At 46.8% G+C, this 23,831-nt stretch overlaps 1 protein-coding gene and 1 pseudogene across 1 annotated transcript; one reads left to right on the top strand and one right to left on the bottom strand.

Moving 5' to 3' along the window:
• Nucleotides 1-2,376: 2,376 nt before the first annotated feature.
• LOC139837458 (uncharacterized) lies at nucleotides 2,377-5,399 on the bottom strand (annotated as a pseudogene).
• Nucleotides 5,400-17,160: 11,761 nt separating this feature from the next.
• Nucleotides 17,161-21,689, top strand: LOC127340608 (uncharacterized). Its single transcript, XM_051366353.2, has 4 exons — nucleotides 17,161-17,386; nucleotides 19,590-20,054; nucleotides 20,747-20,869; nucleotides 20,990-21,689. Exons 1-4 carry the CDS (start codon nucleotides 17,261-17,263, stop codon nucleotides 21,083-21,085), a joined length of 810 nt encoding a protein of 269 aa, XP_051222313.1. The 5' UTR covers nucleotides 17,161-17,260; the 3' UTR covers nucleotides 21,086-21,689.
• The last annotated feature ends 2,142 nt before the right edge of the window (nucleotides 21,690-23,831 follow it).

Here is a 23,831-nt window from a genome sequence, read left to right on the forward strand (position 1 = left end):
TTTTAAGGGGAGACCCTTTTGCACCGGTTCGTGGCTGGAACCGGTGCAAAAGACCCTTTTGCACCGGTTCCAGCCACGAACCGGTGCAAAAGGGCGAAATTTCGGCTGAATTTTTTTGCTTTCTTCCCACCTTTTTAATCTGTTTCGCGCGGGATCGAGTTCCCGCCACGACGCCGCGCGGGATATGTTCCCGCCACGACGCCGCGCGGGACATTTTCCCGCCACGACGCCGCGCGGGATATTTCCCACCACGACGCCGCGCGGGATATTTTCCCGCCACGACGCGCATCGCGGAGATTTCCCGCCTAAACGCCCTCTATAAATAGTACGCCCCCGTGTCTCCCATTTCACTCATCACCGAACCCTAGCCCATTGCACAATGCCCCCAAAGCCGCACCCGCCGCCGGTGGAGGTGGACCCGCAGCTCGCGGAGATAGAGGAGTGGGAGGAGCTGCAGCAGCAACTGCGGCAAGAGGCGGCAGCCAGGAGGGCAGCAGCGGATGAGGTGGACCCGCAGCTCGCAGAGATAGAGGAGTGGGAGGAGGCGGCGCTAGCGGCTACCATAGAAGCATTTGAGAGGCAGAGTCTCCAGGAGCTGCATAAGCGGCCGCGTGTGGCGGATCTGGATAGTGAGGAGATGCATAAGCGTCTTCGTGAGGAGGAGCTGCGGCAGGAGGCGGCAGCCAGGAGGGCAGCAGCGGATGCGTGGAAAAACTAGTGGAAGTTGTTATTTTAGTTTAAATTTAGTTAATGTTAAATTTCAATAAAGCCGTGTTGTCGTTGTTTTAGTTTAAGTTTAGTTAACGTATCTTGTTAAATTTCAATAAAGTCGTTGTCGTTAGTTTATATACCCCTTTTATCCCGGTTCCTGGCTTGAACCGGTGCTAAAGATGGTGATACCCCTTTTATCCCGGTTCCTGGCTTGAACCGGTGCTAAAGATGGTGATACCCCTTTTATCCCGGTTCCTGGCTTGAACCGGTGCTAAAGATGGTGGATTAGTTTATATACCCCTTTTATTCCGGTTCCTGGCTGGAACCGGTGCTAAAGATGGTGATACCCCTTTTATCCCGGTTCCTGGCTTGAACCGGTGCTAAAGATGGTGGATTAGTTTATATACCCCTTTTATTCCGGTTCCTGGCTGGAACCGGTGCTAAAGATGGTGGATTAGTTTATATACCCCTTTTATCCCGGTTCCTGGCTGGAACCGGTGCTAAAGATGGGGGGGCTAAATCTAGGGGAGGCTTATCTGGTGTTTGCCTTATCTGGGGTGGCCTCATCTGGGGGGGGATTATCTGGAGGCACATTGCTATATATAGCCCCTCCGGGGAGAGTCCCGCTCGGAAGCTGCTAGTATACACCCAACAACATCTCCTCTAACAGTATTGGGGAAAGGGTTGGAAAATCTCCCGTGGCGCAGCTTCTCGAAGATGTCGTTGGTGCACACGCCCTACGGCATCTTCGGAAGTTGCGCCTCGGAAAAATTTCCCTGCAAGCCCATGAAGGACTACATCTCCTCTAACAGTATTGGGGAAAGGGTTGGGAAATCTCCGTGGCGCAACTTCTCGAAGATGTCGTTGGTGCACACGCCCTACGACATCTTCGGAAGTTGCGCCTCGGAAAAATTTCCGGCAAGCCCATGAAGGACTACATCTCCTCTAACAGTATTGGGGAAAGGGTTGGGAAATCTCCGTGGCGCAACTTCTCGAAGATGTCGTTGGTGCACACGCCTACGACATCTTCGGAAGTTGCGCCTCGAAAAATTTCCTGCAAGCCCGTGAACGACTCTATAAATATGGTACAAAAAGCCAACCCATCTCCACTCACAACATGCTATTTCAATGTTGCACACATGTGTATCTTGGGATGTCTTACAATGTTGCAGGAGGAAGTTTTCCTTTTCATCGCACGAAAAATCCATTTTCCATTTTCGAGGTGCCGAAAAGGGGGTGTTTTGTGAAGGAACCACAAAATTAAAGTTTCACATTGGTACCAACACATTTTTCAAAAATAGTAGACCACCTAAGATGGATAATTTCCCAACCATGTGTATCTGGAACCTTTCCGTCCACCCCTCGTGAAAAAGACAAATTCCTGCCGAATCGGCAGGAGGCCGGCCAGATTTGAACTACATGCACATGATATAATGCTCAAGATTTTTTGTAAAAATATTTATTGGGTTCACAACATGCTATTTCATCAGAGATCCAGTGAAAGTTTAGTGAAACTCCGCCCCGAGCGAAGGATCTTCATGCCCGCCGTTTTGAATATAGTTTGAAACGAGCATAAAAAATTCAAAAATGACCAAACAACGCGAAACCTTCGCGTGCCGTCATATTATGTGTCATACTTGCAAGGAAAAATAATAAACTTGGATAATTGCACACATCACAAAAAATCCTTCACAATATGGGCTATCGTGTTCGAGGTTTCATGGCATTTAGGGCAAACGACCAATGTTACTGATAGAATCGCCACAAATGCTTCACAGTACATGATAATAATACATTATGATCGCTTCGACCGTAACCATGGAGCATCTTCAGCATTTAACGCGATGGTTGGGTCAATGTTCACTATGAACGGCGGAATTTCAGCAAACTTATTATAATCTTCTGACATGTCTGTCTTGTCCTCGACTCCCGCGATGGTTCTTTTACCTGAAAGAACTATGTGACGCTTTGGCTCATCGGATGAGCTCGTTTCCTTATGTTTTCTTTTCTTCGGTCTGGAGGACATGTCCTTCACATAGAAAACCTGAGCCACATCATTGGCTAGGACGAATGGTTCGTCTCTGTAACCAAGATTGTTGAGATCCACTGTTGTCATTCCGTACAGCTGGTCTACCTTTACCCCTTTTCCATCCAGCTTGAACCATTTGCACCGAAATAAAGGGACCTTAAAAGAAGGTCCATAGTCAAGTTCCCATATCTCCTCTATGTAACCATAATATGTGTCCTTTTCCCCACTGCTAGTGTTTGTTGCATCAATGCGGACACCACTGTTTTGGTTGGTGCTCTTTTTATCTTGGGCGAACGTGTAGAAGATATTTCCATTTATCTCGTACCCCTGGAAAGTCGGTCTGATCGAAGATGGTGACCCGGCCAACAAGTACAACTGATCTCCAATATCGTTGTTATTAATGAGATGTGCTCGGAGCCAACCGCCGAATGTCTGCATATGTTTATGTGTAATCCAGTCTTCAGACTGCCCCGGATGTTGGGAGCGTACAATATTCTTGTGTTCACTGATATACGGGGCCACCAAGGTGGAACTTTGTAGAACTGTGTAGTGTGCTTGAGTGAAAGAAATCCCGTCCCTACATATCATTGATTTCCTTCCTAGCGTGCCTTTTCCACTTAGTCGACCCTCATGTCGCGATTCAGGAACACCAATCGACTTAAGGTCAGGAATAAAGTCAACACAGAACTCAATGACCTCCTCTGTTCCATAGCCCTTGGAGATGCTTCCTTCTGGCCTAGCACGGTTATGAACAAATTTCTTTAAGACCCCCATGAACCTTTCGAAGGGGAACATATTGTGTAGAAAGACAGGACCGAGGATGGCAATCTCTTCGACAAGGTGAACCAGGAGATGCGTCATAATATTGAAGAAAGATGGTGGAAACACCAACTCAAAACTAACAAGACATTGCACCACATCCTTCTGTAACCTTGGAAGACTAGCTGGATCGATTACCTTCTGAGATATTGCATTAAGGAATGCACATAGCTTCACAATGGGTATTCGAACATTTTCCGGCAGAAGCCCCCTCAGTGCAACCGGAAGCAACTGCGTCATAATAATGTGGCAGTCATGCGACTTCAGGTTTTGGAATTTTTTCTCCGCCATATTTACAATTCCCTTTATATTTGATGAGAACCCAGATGGCACCTTGATACTGTAAAGGACTTCAAAAAAGATATCCTTCTCTTCTTTGGTAAGAGCGTAGCTGGCAGGACTTAAGCGACTCCCTGTATCCGTCTTGTAATTCTGTTCTTGCTTGTTTTTTGGGACTTTCATACGATACTGGTCCTTCCGTGCTTCTGGTGTATCTTTTGTCTTCCCATACACGCCTAAGAAGCCTAGCAGGTTCACGCAAAGATTCTTCGTCACGTGCATCACGTCGATTGAAGAGCGGACCTCTAGGACTTTCCAATAGGGTAGATCCCAAAATAGAGATTTTTTCTTCCACATGGGTGCGTGTCCGGTAACGACGTCATTCGGAATAGATTGACCGCCAGGACCCTTTCCAAATATTACTTTTATGTCCTTGACCATATCAAGTAAAGCATCACCGGTACGGAGTTCAGGCTTCACCCGGTGATCTGCCTCACCTCCGAAATGATTGCCTTTCTTTCTGACGGGGTGCCTCTTTGGAAGAAATCAACGATGCCCCAGGTACACAACCTTCTTACATTTATTCAAATAGGCACCTTCGGTCTCATCTAAGCAGTGCGTGCATGCAATGTATCCCTTGTTTGTCTGTCCTGAAAGGTTACTAAGAGCAGGCCAATCATTGATGGTCACGAAAAGCAACGCTCGTAGGTTAAATGACTCCTGTTTGTACTCATCCCATGCATGTACACCTGGTTTGCTCCACAACTGTAAGAGTTCTTCAAATAATGGCCGTAGGTACACATCAATATCGTTGCCGGGTTGCTTTGGGCCTTGGATGAGCACTGGCATCATAATGAACTTCCGCTTCATGCACAACCAAGGCGGAAGGTTATAGATACATAGAGTTACAGGCCAGGTGCTATGACTGCAGCTCTGCTCCCCAAAAGGATTCATTCCATCTGTACTTAGGCCAAACCTTAAGTTCCTCGCGTCATCTGCAAAGTCCGGGAACTCTCTATCGATTGTCCTCCACTGCGACCCATCAGCGGGGTGTCTCAGCATCTCGTCTTTCTTACGGTCTTCTTTGTGCCATCGCAACAACCTGGCATGCTCTTTATTTCTGAACAGACGTTTCAACCGTGGTATTATAGGAGCATACCACATAACCTTGGCAGGAACCCTCTTCCTAGGGGGCTCGCCCTCAACATCACCAGGGTCATCTCGCCTGATCTTATACCGAAGTGCAGTGCATACCGGACATTTTTCCAAATTTTCGTACTCAGCGCGGTAGAGGATGCAGTCATTAATGCATGCATGTATCTTCAGCACCTCTAATCCTAGAGGGCAGAGAACCTTCTTTGCTTCGTACGTACTGTCAGGCAATTCGTTATCCTTTGGAAACCTCCTCTTCATTATTTTCAGTAACTTCTCAAATGGCTTGTCACATATACCAGCCTCTGCCTTCCATTGCAGCAACTCCAGGGTGGCACCGAGCTTTGTGTTGCCATCTTCGCAATTTGGGTATAACTTCTTTTTGTGATCATCTAACATGCCCTTTAACTTTCGCTTCTCGTTTCGTTTACTGCATCTCTGTGTGCATCAGCGATGGCCCGACGAAGATCATCATCAACGGGCTCATCTGATGCCTCTTCATCTTCACCTCCTCCTGCATCTTCATCTTCATCATGCCCTGTTGCAGTATCACCGTAGTTAGGGTACATATCATCATCCTCTTCTTCTTCGTCGTCGTCTTCCATCATAACCCCTCTTTCTCCATGCTTGGTCCAACAATTATAGCTGGGCATGAAACCTTTCCAAAGCAGGTGGGAGTGAATGACTTGCCATTTAGGGTATTGCTTCAAGTTCCGGCAATCAACACATGGACAACACATAAAACCATCCGCCTGTGGGTTTTCCTGAGCCACACGGATAAATTCTTTCAGGCCCGAAGTGAACTCGGGTAGACGTCGGTCAACGTGCATCCATTGCCGCCGGTTCATCTACATCAAATAATTAATTAAGTTTATCAAAAAACTATTACAAAATATCATAATATTTATAAATAGTAGAAATTAGCACCGTACAAATGAAAGGGTAAAGTTGTAGCTTAACCTTGATCGAGGAGAAGAGGAGAAAGCTTAAGTGTCGCTCCGGCACCTCATATCATTTTTGTTTTGTGTAAAATCAAGCGGCATCATTCTCTCAGACATTTCATCGAGCACCTTATGTGCATGCCAAAGAGAAGCAAGGTAGCACTCAACACACACACCTTTCCCCTAGAAAAGATGAAGTGAGTTGGCTGGTTGGGGGTGAGCTGAATATATAGGGCAAAGGGTCCTTTTGCACCGGTTCGTATTACGAACCGGTGCAAAAGATAGCTCATTTGCACCCGCGGCTGCCACGTGCCTGGCGACGAACCTTTAGCACCGGTTCGTGTTACGAACCGGTGCAAAAGATAGCTCATTTGCACCGGTTCGTAACACGAACCGGTGCTAAAGGTCCCTGTTACGTCCAAAGGGCACGAACCGGTGCTAATGACCCCCTTTAGCACCGGTTCGTGCCAAATCCGGTGCAAAAGCTCTTTGGAGCAAAAAACCAAAGCCCTTGTTTCTACTAGTGACACCTCCCAGTGCCACCCCGGCGGAGCCCAGTCCCGGACCGACCCCATCTCCCGCATCTGCTCCAGAATGGTCCTAGCTCCAGGACGTGGCGGGCGCGGCATCTTATGCAAACTAACAAATATAATATTACTAACAAAAAAATTGTAACTTTGTAACCATGGAATTGGATATTTTGTTGAGTTCAGATAATATAAAGTTGTGTACATCAATAAAAATAGCATGTATGTAGTACAATGTGACGAAATAGGTAAAGTACCAACGAAATATATAAAGTTTTCTAGCCGCGTCACCTCATCGCCGGCGTCGCACCGCATCATCTCGTCACCGGCACCGTCCGGCATCACTACTATCTAACTAAATAAACCTAACTAAATTTTCTAACTAAATAAACCTAACTAATTTTTTTCTAACTAAATAAAACTAACTAAATTTTGTAACTAAATAAACCTAACTAATTATGTAATTAAAATCTAACTAATTATCTAATTAAAATCTAACTAATTATCTAACTAATTATCTAATTATCTAATTAAAATCTAACTAAATTTTGTAACTAAATAAACCTATCTAATTATCTAATTAAAATAGAACTAATTTTCTAATTAGCTACACAAACCTAACTAAAATAAACCTAAATATTAACTAATTAAAACAAAAAAAAGAGGCCGGGCGCCTCACCTCTCTGCCGGCCGGGCAGAGGTAATGGCGGCGCGGCGGTGGAGGGGAGCCGGCGCCGGGCGGCGCGGCGCGGGAGGAGGCGAGGGGCCGGGCGGCGCGGGCAGAGAGGGAGCCGGGCGGCGGCGGCGCGAGGAGAAGCGGCCGGGCGGCGCAGGCGGAGACGGGGCCGGGAGGCGGCGGCGCGGTCGGGCGGCGCGGGAGGCCGGCGAGCGGGCGGTGCGGGAGCGGCGCGGGAGGAGGAGGACGGCGGCGGCGTGCGAAAATCGGGCAGCCTGCCGGCGTCCTATTTTTCCTCGCGCGAATTGGGGAAGAAGGAGGAGGGGGCGCGGTTAAATAGAAGATGTCTTTTGCACCGGTTCGTGGCTGGAACCGGTGCAAAAGACCCTTTCTTTTGCACCGGTTCCAGCCACGAACCGGTGCAAAAGCCCCAAATTTTGGCTGCCCCTTTGGTTCTTCCCGCCTTTTTTTCGGTGTTTACCACGGGATATGTTCCCGCCACACGTCGCCGTGCGGGATAGTTTCCCCGCCACGACGCCACGCGGGATAGATTCCCGCCACGACGCCGCACGGGATAGTTTCCCGCCACGCGACGCCGCGCGGGAAATTTTCCCGCCACACGATGGCGCGCGGGATATTTCCCGCCACGCGACGCAGCGCGGAGATTTCCCGCCTACACGCCCTCTATAAATAGTACGTCCCCGTCTCTCCCACTTCACTCATCACCGAACCCTAGCCCATTTCACAATGCCCCCAAAGCCGCACCCGCCACCGGTGGAGGTGGACCCGCAGCTCGCGGAGATAAAGGAGTGGGAGGAGCTGCAGCGGCAGGAGGCGGCAGCTAGGAGGGCAGCAGCGGATGAGGTGGACCCGCAGCTCGCAGAGATAGAGGAGTGGGAGGAGGCGGCGCTAGCGGCTACCATAGAAGCATTTGAGAGGCAGAGTCTCCAGGAGCTGCATAAGCGGCCGCGTGTGGCGGATCTGGATAGTGAGGAGATGCATAAGCGTCGTCGTGAGGAGGAGATACAGCAGCAGCTGCGGCAGGAGGCGGCAGCCACGAGGGCAGCAGCGGATGCGCAGAAGAACTAGCTAGTAGAAGTTGTTATTTTAGTTTAAATTTAGTTAATGTTAAATTTCAAAAAAGTCGTTGTCGTTGTCGTTGTTTTAGTTTAAGTTTAGTTAATGTATCTTGTTAAATATCAATAAAGTCGTTGTCGTTAGTTTATATACCCCTTTTATCCCGGTTACTGGCTGGAACCGGTGCTAAAGATGGTGGATTAGTTTATATACCCCTTTTATCCCGGTTACTGGCTGGAACCGGTGCTAAAGATGGTGGATTAGTTTATATACCCTTTTATCCCGGTTCCTGGCTGGAACCGATGCTAAAGATGGGGGGGCTAAATCTGGGGCAGGCTTATCTGGTGTTTGCCTTATCTGGGGTGGCCTCATCTGGGGGGGGGAGGGGATTATCTGGAGGCACACACCGCTATATATAGCCCCTCCGGGGAGATTGGAGAGAGCAAAGAGAGAAGAGGCAACGACCAAGAAGGAAAGAGCCTCTCCGGCGAAGTTTCTCGAAGATGTCTTAGATGGCCAGCCGTCTTAGACATCTTCGGAAGCTTCGCCCGAGAACTCTTCCCGCAAGCAAGCTAGGAGTCCCGCTCGGAAGCTGCTAGTATACACCCAACAACCAGTAGCTCAGGGTAAGGAGGGGAGAGCATAGAGAGCTTCCCGGGAGCTGGTATATAACCCGACGACGGCGACCTCGAAGGAAAGAGCCTCTCCGGCGGAGCTTCTCGAAGATGTCTTAGATGGACGGCCGTCTTAGACATCTTCGGAAGCTCCGCCCGAGAACTCTTCCCGCAAGCAGAGATAGGAGAGGCAACGACCAGGAAGTTTTCCTTTTCATCGCGTGCTGTCATATTATGTGTCATAGTTGCAAGGAAAAATAATAAACTTGGATAATTGCACACATCACAAAAAATCCTTCACAATATGAGCTATCGTGTTCGAGGTTTCATGGCATTTAGGTCAAACGACCAATGTTACTGATACATCACAACAAATGCTTCACAATATGAGCTCAAGGTACATGATAATAATACATTATGATTGCTTAGACCATAACCATGGAGCATCTTCAGCATTTAATGCGATGGTTGGGTCAATGTTCACTGTGAAGGGCGGAATTTCAGCAAACTTATTATAATCTTCTGACATGTCTGTCTTGTCCTCGACTCCCGCGATGGTTCTTTTCCCTGAAAGAACTATGTGATGCTTTGGCTCATCGGATGAGCTCGTTTTCTTATGTTTTCTTTTCTTCGGTCTGGAGGACATGTCCTTCACATAGAAAACCTGAGCCACATCATTGGCTAGGACGAATGGTTCGTCTCTGTAACCAAGATTGTTGAGATCCACTGTTGTCATTCCATACAACTGGTCTACCTTTACCCCTTTTCCATCCAGCTTGACCCATTTGCACCGAAACAAAGAGATCTTAAAAGAAGGTCCATAGTCAAGTTCTCATATCTCCTCTATGTAACCATAATATGTGTCCTTTTCCCCATTGTTAGTGTTTGTTGCATCAATGCGGACACCACTGTTTTGGTTGGTGCTCTTTTTATCTTGGGCGAACGTGTAGAAGGTATTTCCATTTATCTCGTACCCCTGGAAAGTCAGTACAGTCGAAGATGGTGCCCGGCCAACAAGTACAACTGATCTCCAATATCGTTGTTATTAATGAGATGTGTTCGGAGCCAACCGCCGAATGTCTGCATATGTTTACGTGTAATCCAGTCTTCAGACTGCCCCGGATGTTGGGAGCGTACAATATTCTTGTGTTCAGTGATATACGGGGCCACCAAGGTGGAACTTTGTAGAACTGTGTAGTGTGCTTGAGTGAAAGAAATCCCGTCCCTACATATCATTGATTTCCTTCCTAGCGTCCCTTTTCCACTTAGTCGCCCCTCATGTCACGATTCAGGAACACCAATCGATTTAAGGTCAGGAATAAAGTCAACACAGAACTCAATGACCTCCTCTGTTCCATAGCCCTTGGAGATGCTTCCTTCTGGCCTAGCACGGTTATGAACATATTTCTTTAAGACCCCCATGAACCTCTCGAAGGGGAACATATTGTGTAGAAATACAGGACCGAGGATGGCAATCTCTTCGACAAGGTGAACCAGGAGATGCGTCATAATATTGAAGAAAGATGGTGGAAACACCAACTCAAAACTAACAAGACATTGCACCACATCCTTCTGTAACCTTGGAAGACTAGCTGAATCGATTACCTTCTGAGATATTGCATTGAGGAATGCACATAGCTTCATAATGGGTATTCGAACATTTTCCGGCAGAAGCCCCCTCAGTGCAACCGGAAGCAACTGCGTCATAATAATGTGCCAGTCATGCGACTTCAGGTTTTGGAATTTTTTCTCTGCCATATTTATAATTCCCTTTATATTTGATGAGAATCCAGACGGCACTTTGATACTGTAAAGGACTTCAAAAAAGATTTCCTTCTCTGCTTTGGTAAGAGCGTAGCTGGCAGGACTTAAGCGACTCCCTGTATCCGTCTTGTAATTCTGTTCTTGCTTGTTTTTTGGGACTTTCATACGATACTGGTCCTCCCGTGCTTCTGGTGTATCTTTTGTCTTCCCATACACGCCTAAGAAGCCTAGCAGGTTCACGCAAAGATTCTTCGTCACGTGCATCACGTCGATTGAAGAGCGGACCTCTAGAACTTTCCAATAGGGTAGATCCCAAAATATAGATTTTTTCTTCCACATGGGTGCGTGTCCGGTAACGACGTCATTCGGAACAGATTGACCGCCAGGACCCTTTCCAAAGATTACTTTTATGTCCTTGACCATATCAAGTAAAGCATCACCGGTACGGAGTTCAGGCTTCTCCCGGTGATCTGCCTCACCTCCAAAATGATTGCCTTTCTTTCTGATGGGGTGCCTCTTTGGAAGAAATCAACGATGCCCCAGGTACACAACCTTCTTACATTTATTCAAATATGCACCTTCGGTCTCATCTAAACAGTGTGTGCATGCATTGTATCCCTTGTTTGTCTGTCCTGAAAGGTTACTAAGAGCAGGCCAATCATTGATGGTCACGAAAAGCAACGCTCGTAGGTTAAATGACTCCTGTTTGTACTCATCCCATGCATGTACACCTGGTTTGCTCCACAGTTGTAAGAGTTCTTCAAATAATGGCCGTAGGTACACATCAATGTCGTTGCCGGGTTGCTTTGGGCCTTGGATGAGCGCTGGCATCATAATGAACTTCCGCTTCATGCACAACCAAGGCGGAAGGTTATAGATACATAGAGTTACATGCCAGGCGCTATGACTGCAGCTCTGCTCCCCAAAAGGATTCATTCGATCTGTACTTAGACCAAACCTTAAGTTCCTCGCGTCATCTGCAAAGTCCGGGAACTCTCTATCGATTGTCCTCCATTGCGACCCATCAGCGGGGTGTCTCAGCATCTCGTCTTTCTTACAGTCTTCTTTGTGCCATCGCAACAACCTGGCATGCTCTTTATTTCTGAACAGACGTTTCAACCGTGGTATTATAGGAGCATACCACGTAACCTTGGCAGGAACCCTCTTCCTGGGGGGCTCGCCCTCAACATCACCAGGGTCATCTCGCCTGATCTTATACCGCAGTGCAGTGCATACCGGGCATTTTTCCAAATTTTCGTACTCAGCGCGGTAGAGGATGCAGTCGTTAATGCATGCATGTATCTTCAGCACCTCTAATCCTAGAGGGCAGAGAACCTTCTTTGCTTCGTACGTACTGTCAGGCTATTCGTTATCCTTTGGAAACCTCCTCTTCATTATTTCCTGTGTGGCACCGAGCTTTGTGTTGCCATCTTCGAAATTTGGGTACAATTTTTTTTGTGATCATCTAACATGCCCTTTAACTTTCGCTTCTCGTTTTCAGTTTCTGCTTCTCTGCGTGCATCAGTGATGGCCCGACGAAGATCATCATCAACGGGCTCATCTGATGCCTCTTCATCTTCAGCTCCTCCTGCCTCTTCATCTTCATCATGCCTCGTTGCAGTATCACCGTAGTTAGGGTACATATCATCATCCTCTTCTTCTTCTTCTTCGTTGTCTTCCATCATAACTCCTCTTTCTCCATGCTTGGTCCAACAATTATAGCTGGGCATGAAACCTTTCCAAAGCAGGTGGGAGTGAATGACTTGCCAGTCAGGGTATTGCGTTAAGTTCCGGCAACTAACACATGGACAACATATAAAACCATCCGCCTGTGGGTTTTCCGTAGCCACATGGATAAAATAATCCAAGCCCAAAGTAAATTTGGGTAGGCGTCGGTCAACGTACATCCATTGCCGCCGGTTCATCTACATCAAATAATTAAGTTTATCAAAAAACTATTACAAAACATCATAATATATATAAATAGTGGAAATTAGCACCGTACAAATCAAAGGGTAAAGTTGCTTAACCTTGATCGAGGAGGAAAGAAAGAGGAGAAAACTTAAGTGTCGCTCCGGCACCTCATATCATTTTTGTTTTGTGTAAAATCAAGCGGCATCATTCTCTCAGACATTTCATCGAGCACCTCATGTGCATGGCAAATAAAAGCAAGCAAGCACTCAACACATACACCTTCCTCCAAGAAAAATGAAGTGAGTGGGCTGCTGGTTGGGGGTGAGCTGAATATATAGCAAAGGGAGCTTTTGCACCGGTTCGTGTTACGAACCGGTGCTAATGAGCTATCTTTAGCACCGGTTCGTAACACGAACCGGTGCTAAAGGTTCCACGGCTGCCACATGCCTGGAGATGAACCTTTAGCAACCGGTGATAAAGATACGGCACGAACCGGTGCAAATGCTCCTGCGGGTCCCCTGGACGTCCAGACAGCACGAACCGGTGCAAATGACCCCCTTTAGCACCGGTTCGTGCCAAATCCGGTGCAAAAGCTCTTTGGAGCAAAAAATCAAAGCCCTTATTTCTACTAGTGTCAAAAGAAAAAATATTCGGGGGCTGCGCGCCGTGACGATAACCGCAGTTCACAACAACGATAAGCTCCCATCGCAGCTTGCCATTTTGTGCGGACTCGAGTACTACTTCAAGTGATGCAAAGAAAAGAAAGAAAAAACGGGAGAGGATATCGATCAACTAACTAGGGACAGGAACTATCTAGGCCAATCGAAGCCGCAATCATCAAGAAGTTATATATGTGCATTAATCCAAAGGCAAGCACTAGTGGTCCAACGTGGGAAATTACCCCTATTGCATGGATTAAGTGGCCAGATGTTAATTGCATGCATACGATCAAGCGTGCAATACTTCAAGCAAAAGAAAAGCAACGAGTTGATCAAAGGCAGTAGCAGCTAGCTCGTACGTACACACGTATCTCAATGAAAACAAGAACCGGCATCACCAACAAAAGTCTGACACTCAGGGGCTCGACGACGACTTCGCCCTTGATCGTGGCTATGACATATTGTCTCAGGCGACCACTACTTCGATGGAGCACCCTCAGCAGCGCTGGGGGGCTTCGCGACTTCTTCATTGATGACTTGGTGGCATCCACTTCCGCTACTCCGTGGTTTTTACTTCGATTCGACTTCTTCGCTGCACCTGACGACTTCATCGACTCCGCCACATCAATTGCGTTCGTCGCATCGACCGCGTTCGCCACATGACCTGCTTCTGCATCAACTTCGCCGTGCCCAATAAAGAGGAAGCAAATTTCAAAGTATACATGATTTGCCTATGCCCGGATGCGTGCACCCGACCATAGCCTCGGGGGCTACTCCCATCGGCAGCGCTGGTCGCGCACCCGATGAAAAATTTCCTTCAAAAAGAGAGGTCGATATTTAAAAAAAGATGGAAAAAATCTTCGTGTCCACTGAAAAAAATAGAGATGGAAAAATCTTCGAGTCCACAGACTCGTCATTTATTCCAATCGCATATTTGCTGAAAAAATTACTTCAAGGAAGCCGACGAAAAAATTATTCAAAAAAAGAAGACGACAAAATAGAGATGGAAAAATCTTCGAGTCCGCATACTTGTCATTTATTCCCATCGACAGCACCGGCGGTGTACCCGACGACAATATAGAAGAACCCGAAAAATGGGTCGTTCCATCAGGCGAACAAAGGCACTCGACAATATATTCTCAGAGCGCGTCTGCCGCGGTAAAAACTCTGAATGCCGTGGCTTGTACAAGGGTCATGAAGGTAAGACCCCAGGATCCGTCCTATGTGGCGTGACATCGCACCCGAATGCGCTCTCCCACTTTATCCACAACAACTGATGTGAAGAAAATCCAGCGGACGCGTTGGGTACCCGATAACTTAGCTGGAATTCAGTTTTCGATAAGTCCTAAAGCGGCACGTCCTGAATTACGCCAGTATCCCAGGTTCGAGTCTGGGGACTCGAACTTGAAGTAGGTTTATGTGGATTTGCCACAAGGGAAATTAACTGGTACCTGATCCGTCAGATGAACCAGCCTCATTTACCAATATCCTTGTACAATATAGATGTCCAATAAAAGTAGTAATGGCCTGTTGTCGAAAAAATCAAGAAGAAAAGTCAGGGTTCAGAGATTCAACCCGATTCTGCGATCCAATATCTTCATGGTAAATATATCAAGGTTTGTAGACTCAACTCGACTCTGCGACTCAAGTGGAGCCTTACTCCCATCGGGAGCACATGGATTTCATCAAGTCCTCCAACAGGACTCGACAATTATATCAAGTCCTCCAGCAGGAGTCGATAAAAAGAGGGGCTGCGCCCAGGAATATAGTCAAGTTCTTCATCGAGTAGTACAACTTGAGTCTATGCCCAGGTGCAAACACCTGCCCATAGACTCGGGGGCTACTCCCATCGGGAGCGCTGGTCGCGCACCCGATAGAAAAATAACTTCGAAAATCGTCGACAGTGTCTACGCTACACATGATCTACGACATTGACCTGATATATTTCCGGATCAATGGTCTCGCCTTGTATTTCTTCGACTTCGGAGATGATTATGATTGGAGTCTCTACGCAAGTCTTCGACTTCCCTAGACACTCGGGGGCTACTGTCATGGGCATACCTTTCGGGTACCCATTATTACCATACCCGGCTCGGCCCAATATGGAGAAGGCCCAAAAAGGCAACCCGAAGAAGTAGTCGACTAGGACTCTTGTAAAACCCTAGGCTGGTTGAATATATAAAGCCAGCCAGGGCACCCATATAGAAAAGAGGGGAAGATAGACAAGATAGACAACATAGTCCCGCCTACGGCGGCCCCATGTAAACATACTTGTAATCATATACTAGATTGCTAGCAGCACGTAGGGATCCTCCACCGAGGGAACCCGAAGCTGGGTATATCGTGTACCCAATCTCGCTCCCGGAATCTCCATCGTCGCTCTTTCCCGAAACACAAGTCTACAATCTGTAGGCATTGGCGAGGTGATCTCTCGCCAATACTTATATGCCCGCTGATAAGGATAAGTACAGTAATTACGATGGTTACAGATTAAGAAAAAGAAATGACGGATGAGACACTTGTAGTAGGTGTTTGGGTTTGATGTTCATTGGTAGGCAGGAAGCAACAACCATAGTGCTATTACTTTTGATGCACCCAACCCTCCCTGGATAATGTTTGTTGTACTTATATATAGTTTGGTTGTAATATAAGGTAGTACTAGCACAAATCAGAATGGAAATTGACCCAGCTCCATAAGGGAAGGGAGTGAGAGATAGAAGCAGACATGGATGGATGGTGGCATTTATAAAGAGGGCCTGGCTCTGGCTGCGGCGGCCTTCCCATTCCTAGTTGGTTGGTTGGTTGGTTCGTTGGTTCATGTGCGCGCATAAACTAGCTTAGGTACTTGTTCAATCAGATGATATGAGAGAGTCTCTACATCCGCCCATGCGCCGCTGCCAGCCGGCGTACTACTAGCTAGGCATCCACCCAACAAGGTTTGACTTTTCATTGATATAGAAGGAAGTAAAATAGTCATTTTATAAGGAAAACCGGCCGAAAACCGATACAACACACAACGCAACACGCCGGCCCCGAGGCCGCGCTCCACACGAGTCGATGACTAAAAACGCCCAAGCGGCCACAGCCGACACCCAAACACCTCAATGCAACACGGCGGAGGCGAACATCCGGAGCCGCCGCTCCGACATCCATGACGGCCGCGAGGCCACGCCCCCACGAGCCGATGACCAAGTCGCCCGAGCAACCAAAGCCACCACTAAACACCTCAACGTAACACGGCGGAGGCGATAAACCGGAGCCACCGCTCCGACATCCACGCCGGCCCCAGGGCCGCGCACCACCTAGCCGAAGACTATCTAGGCAGCTAGTATATTTATACGCTTGGTGATAAGTACAGAATAATTAATTAGGATAGCGATCACAAGGGATAATAAGAAGAAAAGTCGTTTGTCTGTATTCGGCTTTTGTTCGGCGCGCGATGTCAGTGCATTCATGTGACTACCCTGCCTTGGCTGGCTCACTCACTCGATCACTCACTTCACTGATGTTCACAGTAAACATCATTAAGAATAATGGCGTGAGAGAGTGAAGGAGACACGGACGGACGGAGAGTCGCATCAGTGGCAGCCTCTGACTTTGTTACTACATACTAACTATTCCCTCCGACCCCAAATAAGTATCGATGACTTAGTACAAATTTTGTACTAGACTAGTACAAAATCCCCGACACTTATTATGGATCGGAGGGAGTAGTATATTTATATGCTTCATGATAAGGATAAGTACACTAATTAGGATAGTCACAGATTAACAAAAAGAAAAAATAATGGATGAGAAACTTGTAGTAGGTGTTAGTGTTTGATGTTCATTGGCAAGCAGGAAGCAACAAACATAATGCTATTCCGTTGCCACCTTGTAGTAGGTGTTCGGGTCTGATGTTCATTGGTAAGCAAGAAGCAAACAACCATAGTGCTATTACTTTTGTTGCACCCAACCCTCCCAGGATTGTACTTATATAATATTTTTTGTGCCTCTACATCCGCCCATGTGCCACTGCCTGCAGCCGGCCTACTACTAGCTAGGCATTCACCCAACAACAACGAACGACCTCACACACCTTCACACACCTTCGCAACAATGTACGCCCACTCGCCGCCGGTCTTCGACCTCTCCTCCTCCGCTGCTCCTACACCACCGCCACTGCCTCTTCCTCTTCCTCTTCTACATCAAGCTAAAGCCAACGACGCCATCTACGACCACCTCGTGAGTTGTAGTATCTTCTTCTTGCTTCTTTTTTTCCATCATACATAGTACATGCGTACCACTGGACTTATTTACTAATGGTGCTCAGATTTCTCTATCTACCACAGCCGCCGTCGTTTCCTCTCTGGACAAATTCAACTACTCCTACCGCTTTCCACCCACCTTTGATCTAGATATATAGCTTGTTGGAGTGAATCAAATGCAACTCATGCTGTCTGTCTAAGGAATGGAGTACTAGTATATTAGTATTATTATGGAGGGAGGTGTCAACTAGAAGCTCTCATGTCATGTCATGTCTTCTCCTCTCCTATATTTTAATATTTCCGCACTCCACTAGTTAAGCATTGCAACTTTAAGCTCATTGCTTCTGTCGTAATTTATAGCTGCATACATGCTGCTTCTTTCTGACTGCCATTTTTGGCTATGGCCAAAAAATTGCATACATGCTGCTGTCCTCGTATAATACAGTCTTCATCAAAATCAATCATACACACAAGTTGCCGTTGGATGTACGATGCAAAATCATTTTATTGCATTCAAGGTTCGATCTTTTTTTTTATTGCATTGCTAAGGCTATAATTAATGCATTGATACACTATTTGAATCACTACATCTGTTTCGTTGTTTTGTAGATAAATGAGAAAGCTTAAGGCCCCGTTCAGTAGCAAACTATTCTTAATGTCTTTTGGATATACCACGGTTTTAAAAAAACTATCATTGTAAATACTTTGAGGTGTTCGGTTTCAACTCATAATGTGATTTTACAAACCGTGGCATTGCCAAAAATAGAAGTATTTTTGTAGTATTGAGAAAAGAGGTATCTACCTCTTTTTTCCAACAAAGAAATGAACAAAAAATGGCGCAGTCATTTCACAAATTGTAGTACTTAGTGACCCAGCAATCAAAAATCCGTTGTATCTAAATAATGTGGTTTTAAAACAACTTTGCTTTCAAACAAAGCCTAAGTTATCTAATTAAATGAAAGTTTTATACAATTATCTATCTTTTCAAATTTAGGGCCTCATATTACAGCTTGCACAGGGGCCCCAAATTTTTAGAGACGGCCCTGCCAAAATAAATTGTGGATGCTGCGGTGGTGTAGTTCAACCGAGGGGGCCCGATGATTACTCTTTTAGCAACTGCCAAAAAATGCATACATGTTGTTGTCCTGTCCTCATATAGTAAAGCCTTCATCAACATCAATCAACACTACTATACAAAAATATGAACCGAAAGAAATTTCAGATGCTTGATTAATGGTACTCCTAGATTACTGCTTCCTACCTACACAGGACGGAAAATGAACATCCCCTTCAAGAAGTAAAAAAAATCACTTCTATATGATTTATCACATCAATTAGACGACCGAGTGCCCTCCCTATTTTTATTCAAATATCCTAAATATTATTTGGTGATGTTGGATCCAACTTCTCATTTCCTTTTTGACTTGAATCTTCTCACTTCACATCCTTTCAAAAGCATCCTTTGGGGCTACCTTGACGATGGTCTTTCTCTCGGTACTATGTGTGGAGTGCACGTGAGTAGCCAGACCGGCTGGTGGTGCCCCGTGTGTTTTGGGGCGCATTGTAAAAGTTTTCGCCCGGGTTTTCGCTAATTAGCAGGCAATTATCTTCTTCTTGATTAATGGATTGGGCCCTAAAGGCTCCTGCTTCAAAAAAAAATCCTTACAAAGTCACACAAAGGACAGCCAGGTCAGAGGGGCTGAGATATTAATTGTCCTTTAGCTGCCTGCCAAGGGATCAAATTAGGTTGTCTTTTTGGCCAATTTTAGATGCTCATTTAGTATATGCTCTGCTCTGGTGGTAGCATGACATCATGAACACAAACACCAACACTACAATGCAATACTCCCCAGTCCCCACTCATGTCATAGCTCCGCTTTAGCGCCACTATACCTGATATTTAGGGCTACCACTATTTGTCATAGCCCGCTATTTTAAACTTTGATCAAAACATTTGCCTTTGTTTGGCTTTACTCTCATGCTGTAGTTTTTCTTCTCTTTTCATGAATGAATTGGCCTAGTCTATTAATCGATTCGATTCTGTTCATTACACTTGTTGGAAAACTGACAGAAATCAAGTTGGTTGATTCATTCTAACTGATAGAGATTAAGTATTTGTCATTTTAGCCTTAATAAATTAAATTGACTTCTCCACTCTAATAAAAAAATGTAAAAAACAGGGAAACAAGGGGCAGCCATCCTTGATACCAGAGTATGACCTTGGAGGAGAAGGGGACCTGTTCAAGGCTCCAGAGCCCATAATTGAAGAACCGCTGCTTACCCTCGACTCGGTAGCGGATGCCATCTCGATAATGTCCTGCGATGAGAATACAATGGATGACACCATCCAGGTTTCAGACATGGTTTTGAGTGAAGTGATGTACGAGTGCGAGAAGGAGCTCATGGAGAAGTCGGTGATCGAAGAGACGATATCCGAACTTGTAGACATCATCCCTATGTTACAAGTTGAGAAGGTCCCCGGAGAACTCAGGGCATCACCTTTAGCCGGTGAATGCTCACTCCAGAAGAGTGTTAGCTCTGAATGCCTCAACTCGGCCGATTGGATGAATGGGTCAGTGAGGCCAAATTTCTTGGATTTCCAAGGGCTCGACTTCGAGGCGGCATTCGGGCTGAGCAAGAAATGGGTATGATGATCTCTCTCCTCTCTCTCTCTCTCTTTGTCTCTCGCTCTCCCTCCCTCTCTCTCTCTCTATCTATCTCTCTATCCCTTGCTCTACAAAAATATGGAATTATTATGACAAGCACTGATCTTTGTGTCTCAAGTAAGTACATAAACCAAAATGATAAGGCATTGCTTTCTCATTGCGCTGGACAAGCCTCGCATTAGATGTAGATGGTGTGCAGTGTAGTGCTTTGCTCAGCATGAAAAAGTCGTTAAATAAAGGTATGAATGACACTAACTAGTGATGTGATTTCAGATGTTACTAATTCTGCCCGAAGCCACCTTTCCCTTAATGACCTGGTCACTGCTTTAGCTAATACAAGGCATATACACACTCTGCACACTCAACGGTATCTACTGTGATTTTTTCTTCTAATTTACTTATTTTTTAGACATGCAAGATACTAGTATATATTCTCTATTTTTTTTTAGAAAGGGGGCTCAAGATGGGCCCGGCTTTGAATTAGCAACGCCATCAACCGGCCAGGATAAAGGTTCTCTAATTTACTCGCCCACATGAAGTATTTCACACTGATAGATAAATGACATGTCATCCTGATACGTGTTTAGGACTTTAGGTAGGATCATCATGTAAGGTTATTTTTTTACATTGAAAGCCTAAGATTACTTACTAGGATTTTTATTTTTTGACAGAATCTTGGTGCCAATACCCCTCGACTTGTAACCATCAGTGACCTAAAAACTGAGGAAAGGAAGCAGAAGCTCTCCAGGTACAGGATGAAGAAGTTCAAGAGAAACTTTGGCAGAAAGATAAAGGTATACAAATCTCTCTTTTTCTGCTAATATACTAGTAATTAAGCATGAATATGGAAGATCACAGAGGCTGATGAATTCATGATGAGTGAGTGATAAATGTTTGCAACTCTGTGCTTGCAGTATGCCTGCAGGAAGGCTATGGCAGATAGCCAGCCAAGAATGCGAGGGAGGTTCGCCAAGATGCACTGTGGCGACATGCTCAAGCCGAGGAAATAAAATCATGGGAAGACCGCCGAGGTTGCTGCGAAGCTGATGAGGAAGACAAGGTTGTTGCAAGGAATTATGCTACTACTGAGCTACCAGTAAAGCTTGTCGTCGTCTAGAATCTTCTAGGTGAGGCTACGATTTCTCTTGCGCCGCGCCGCGCTGCCCCGTCGGAATTAATTTTAGTCACTACATCAATCTTCTACTCCTTGTGGAATTTCTATTTCACACCTTCCTTGCGCTGCAGGAGAGTGGAGAGCCCTTGCTAGGGAGGCTGCTCTCTGTGTACAAAAGCGACTTTTTAAGTCATCAAAGATGCAATTTTCACCGCTGTTTCTAATTTTTTTGCACAAAGTCGTACTTGGAACAATGCTAAGAAACTATCCCTGATATACAGATATATAGATACAATATAGATGGTTTTAAATCTATCAAGCTTCAGAATGCTTGTCCACATACAAGGACATAATTTTGCAAGGCTTGTTTTGCTTTGAAAGTTGGCGCCCTGAAACTGATAAGTCAATTTGTTGTGGCTGAAGATGGAAGAGCACTTCAGCAACCATCAAACCAAGAGTACGTTGCGCTGGTAATAATATTGATACTACTAAGATTATTACATGGCAAGCAAGAGAGGAGCCTGGGTTTCATTATTACCATCTTCAAGCCTTTGTGCAGAGAGCAGCCTGCCTAGCTAGGGCTCTCCACTCTCCTGCAGCAGGAGGATCATATTATTACTAACTATTACAGCAGATGAGCACAGGGAAATAGAAATGTCACCCGAAGGAGCGGACTGATGGAGCAACTAAAATTAATTCTGACGGGTGGCGCGGTGTTGCACAGCAGCCATCATCCTAGAAGACGGTGCGCCTCACCTAGAAGCTTGTAGATGCCGACGAGCTTGCTGGAAGCTCAACAGTAGCTCAAATTCCTTCCATGCAGCCATTTCTTCCTTCCTCTGCTGGCTTCGCGGCAACCTAGCCGGCCTTCCATGGTCCTACTTCTTCAGCTTGGGCACGTCGCCGTCGTCCATCTTGGCCAACCTCCCCCGGCACCCTTGGCTGGCCGTCTGCAAGAGCCTTCCTGCAAAGCATACCAGAAAAAAAATATGCTAGAAAAGCCCACAAAAATTAGAAACATTTGACCATCGATTAAATCAACTAGGCGAGCACACCCGATGGATCTCACGCATGATGGTGGCTAAACACCTGTAGGTATGAGGAGAAATCACGATGAGGCAAGCCTACCAGGTGGGCGATTAGCCGGAGCACCAGCACGATTGATGGCAGAACGACTACCGGGTCGAGTATGTACACTACGGGAACGCGCCAAGGTGCCGACGGCCAGATCTTGTGCCGACGACAAAAGGTCGGGGCCGTCGGCGCAAACCTCCTCGACGCCAGCCCATGGGAAAAGCCGTCGGCACAGCTTTGCCGTCGGCACAACGCAGCCTTGCCGTCGGCACATCCCGCAGCTGTGCCGAGGGTGGCCGTCGGCACAGGTTCTGGACGTCGGCACAGAACCACCTGGTGGCGACACCGACAACGCCGTGAGGGGGGAGGAAACGGCGGTTAGCTGTGCCGACGGCCTGGCCATGGGCACAGCTTAAATACTGTGTGCCGACGGCAATCTGGATTTCCCTCCAATTTTTCCCGCCAAGCCTTTCCCGCTCGTTCTCTCCCGCCCCTTTCTTTCCCGCCATGATTTACCTCCATTGTTCTCGCGCCCATTCTCTCCCGCCAAGTATTCCCGCCGTTTCAGCCCCTCGCCGCCCTATATATAGCCATGTCTTCTCCTCCAACAGCACCAGCAACACTTCTCTCCTCCAAAACCACCACAGAATCCTCTGAGCTTAGCTGCCGTTGAGATGGCTCCTCGTCGCCATAGCAACACGGGCTTCACCGGCGTTCGCAAGCGGCCTGCCCGCCATTTCGCGGCTGAAATCACCGCTGGTGGTGCACGTGTGTGGCTCGGCACCTTCTACACGAAGGAGGCTGCTGCCCGCGCATACGACGTTGCGGTGTGGAGGTTTGGCCGGTCGCGCCACGAAATGAACTTCCCGGAGGTCACGTCTCTGACGGAAGCCCAGAGTCTCGCTACCGAGCCGCTACTTCGCTCAGAGGGTGAAGCGCGGTGGTACAGCAATGGTCAGCGGTGGATTGATATCACCGAGGCGGACGAGCAGTTCATGGCGCAATGGCGCAGAGACCATCGCGGAGACGTCCAGGCCACTCGCGCATTCTGGAAGGAGAAGCAGGCGTTTAGGAGAGCGAGGAGGGCGGGAAAGCGACAGAGGAGGGCCGAATATGAAGCGGAGTGCGCCAAAGGAGAGGTGTCGACATGGGGGGAGGATGATGAACGGTGGTTGTGGAACCTCTCAAGTACCGCTTCAGAGGACACCCCCAGCGAGGACGAAGATTTCGACAAATGATTAGTATGTGTGTGTCGAGTAATGGCAGTGTCGAGTCCGGGTGTCTAGCGGGTCATGTGTCGACCCAGTGTTAAGTGGTTTGTTCGTGTGTGGGTGTAGTTATTTAAGTGTTTTGGTTCGTGTGTGGGTCTAGTTTTTTAAGTGTTTTGGTTCGTGTGTGGGTCTGGTTATTTAAGTGTTTTGTTTTGTGTGTGGGTCTAGTTCAAGTTCTTAAGTGTATCGTTATTGTGTGTCTACTTCTTTAAATCCAATGTTGTGCGTGAGAATGACCCAAAAAGTTGTGTGTAGTCAATGTTGTAGACCGCGCGGTCAACGGATTAGGGTTTCCCC

This window comes from Lolium perenne, chromosome 3 (assembly GCF_019359855.2).
Source record: "Lolium perenne isolate Kyuss_39 chromosome 3, Kyuss_2.0, whole genome shotgun sequence".
Lineage (NCBI taxonomy): Eukaryota > Viridiplantae > Streptophyta > Magnoliopsida > Poales > Poaceae > Lolium > Lolium perenne.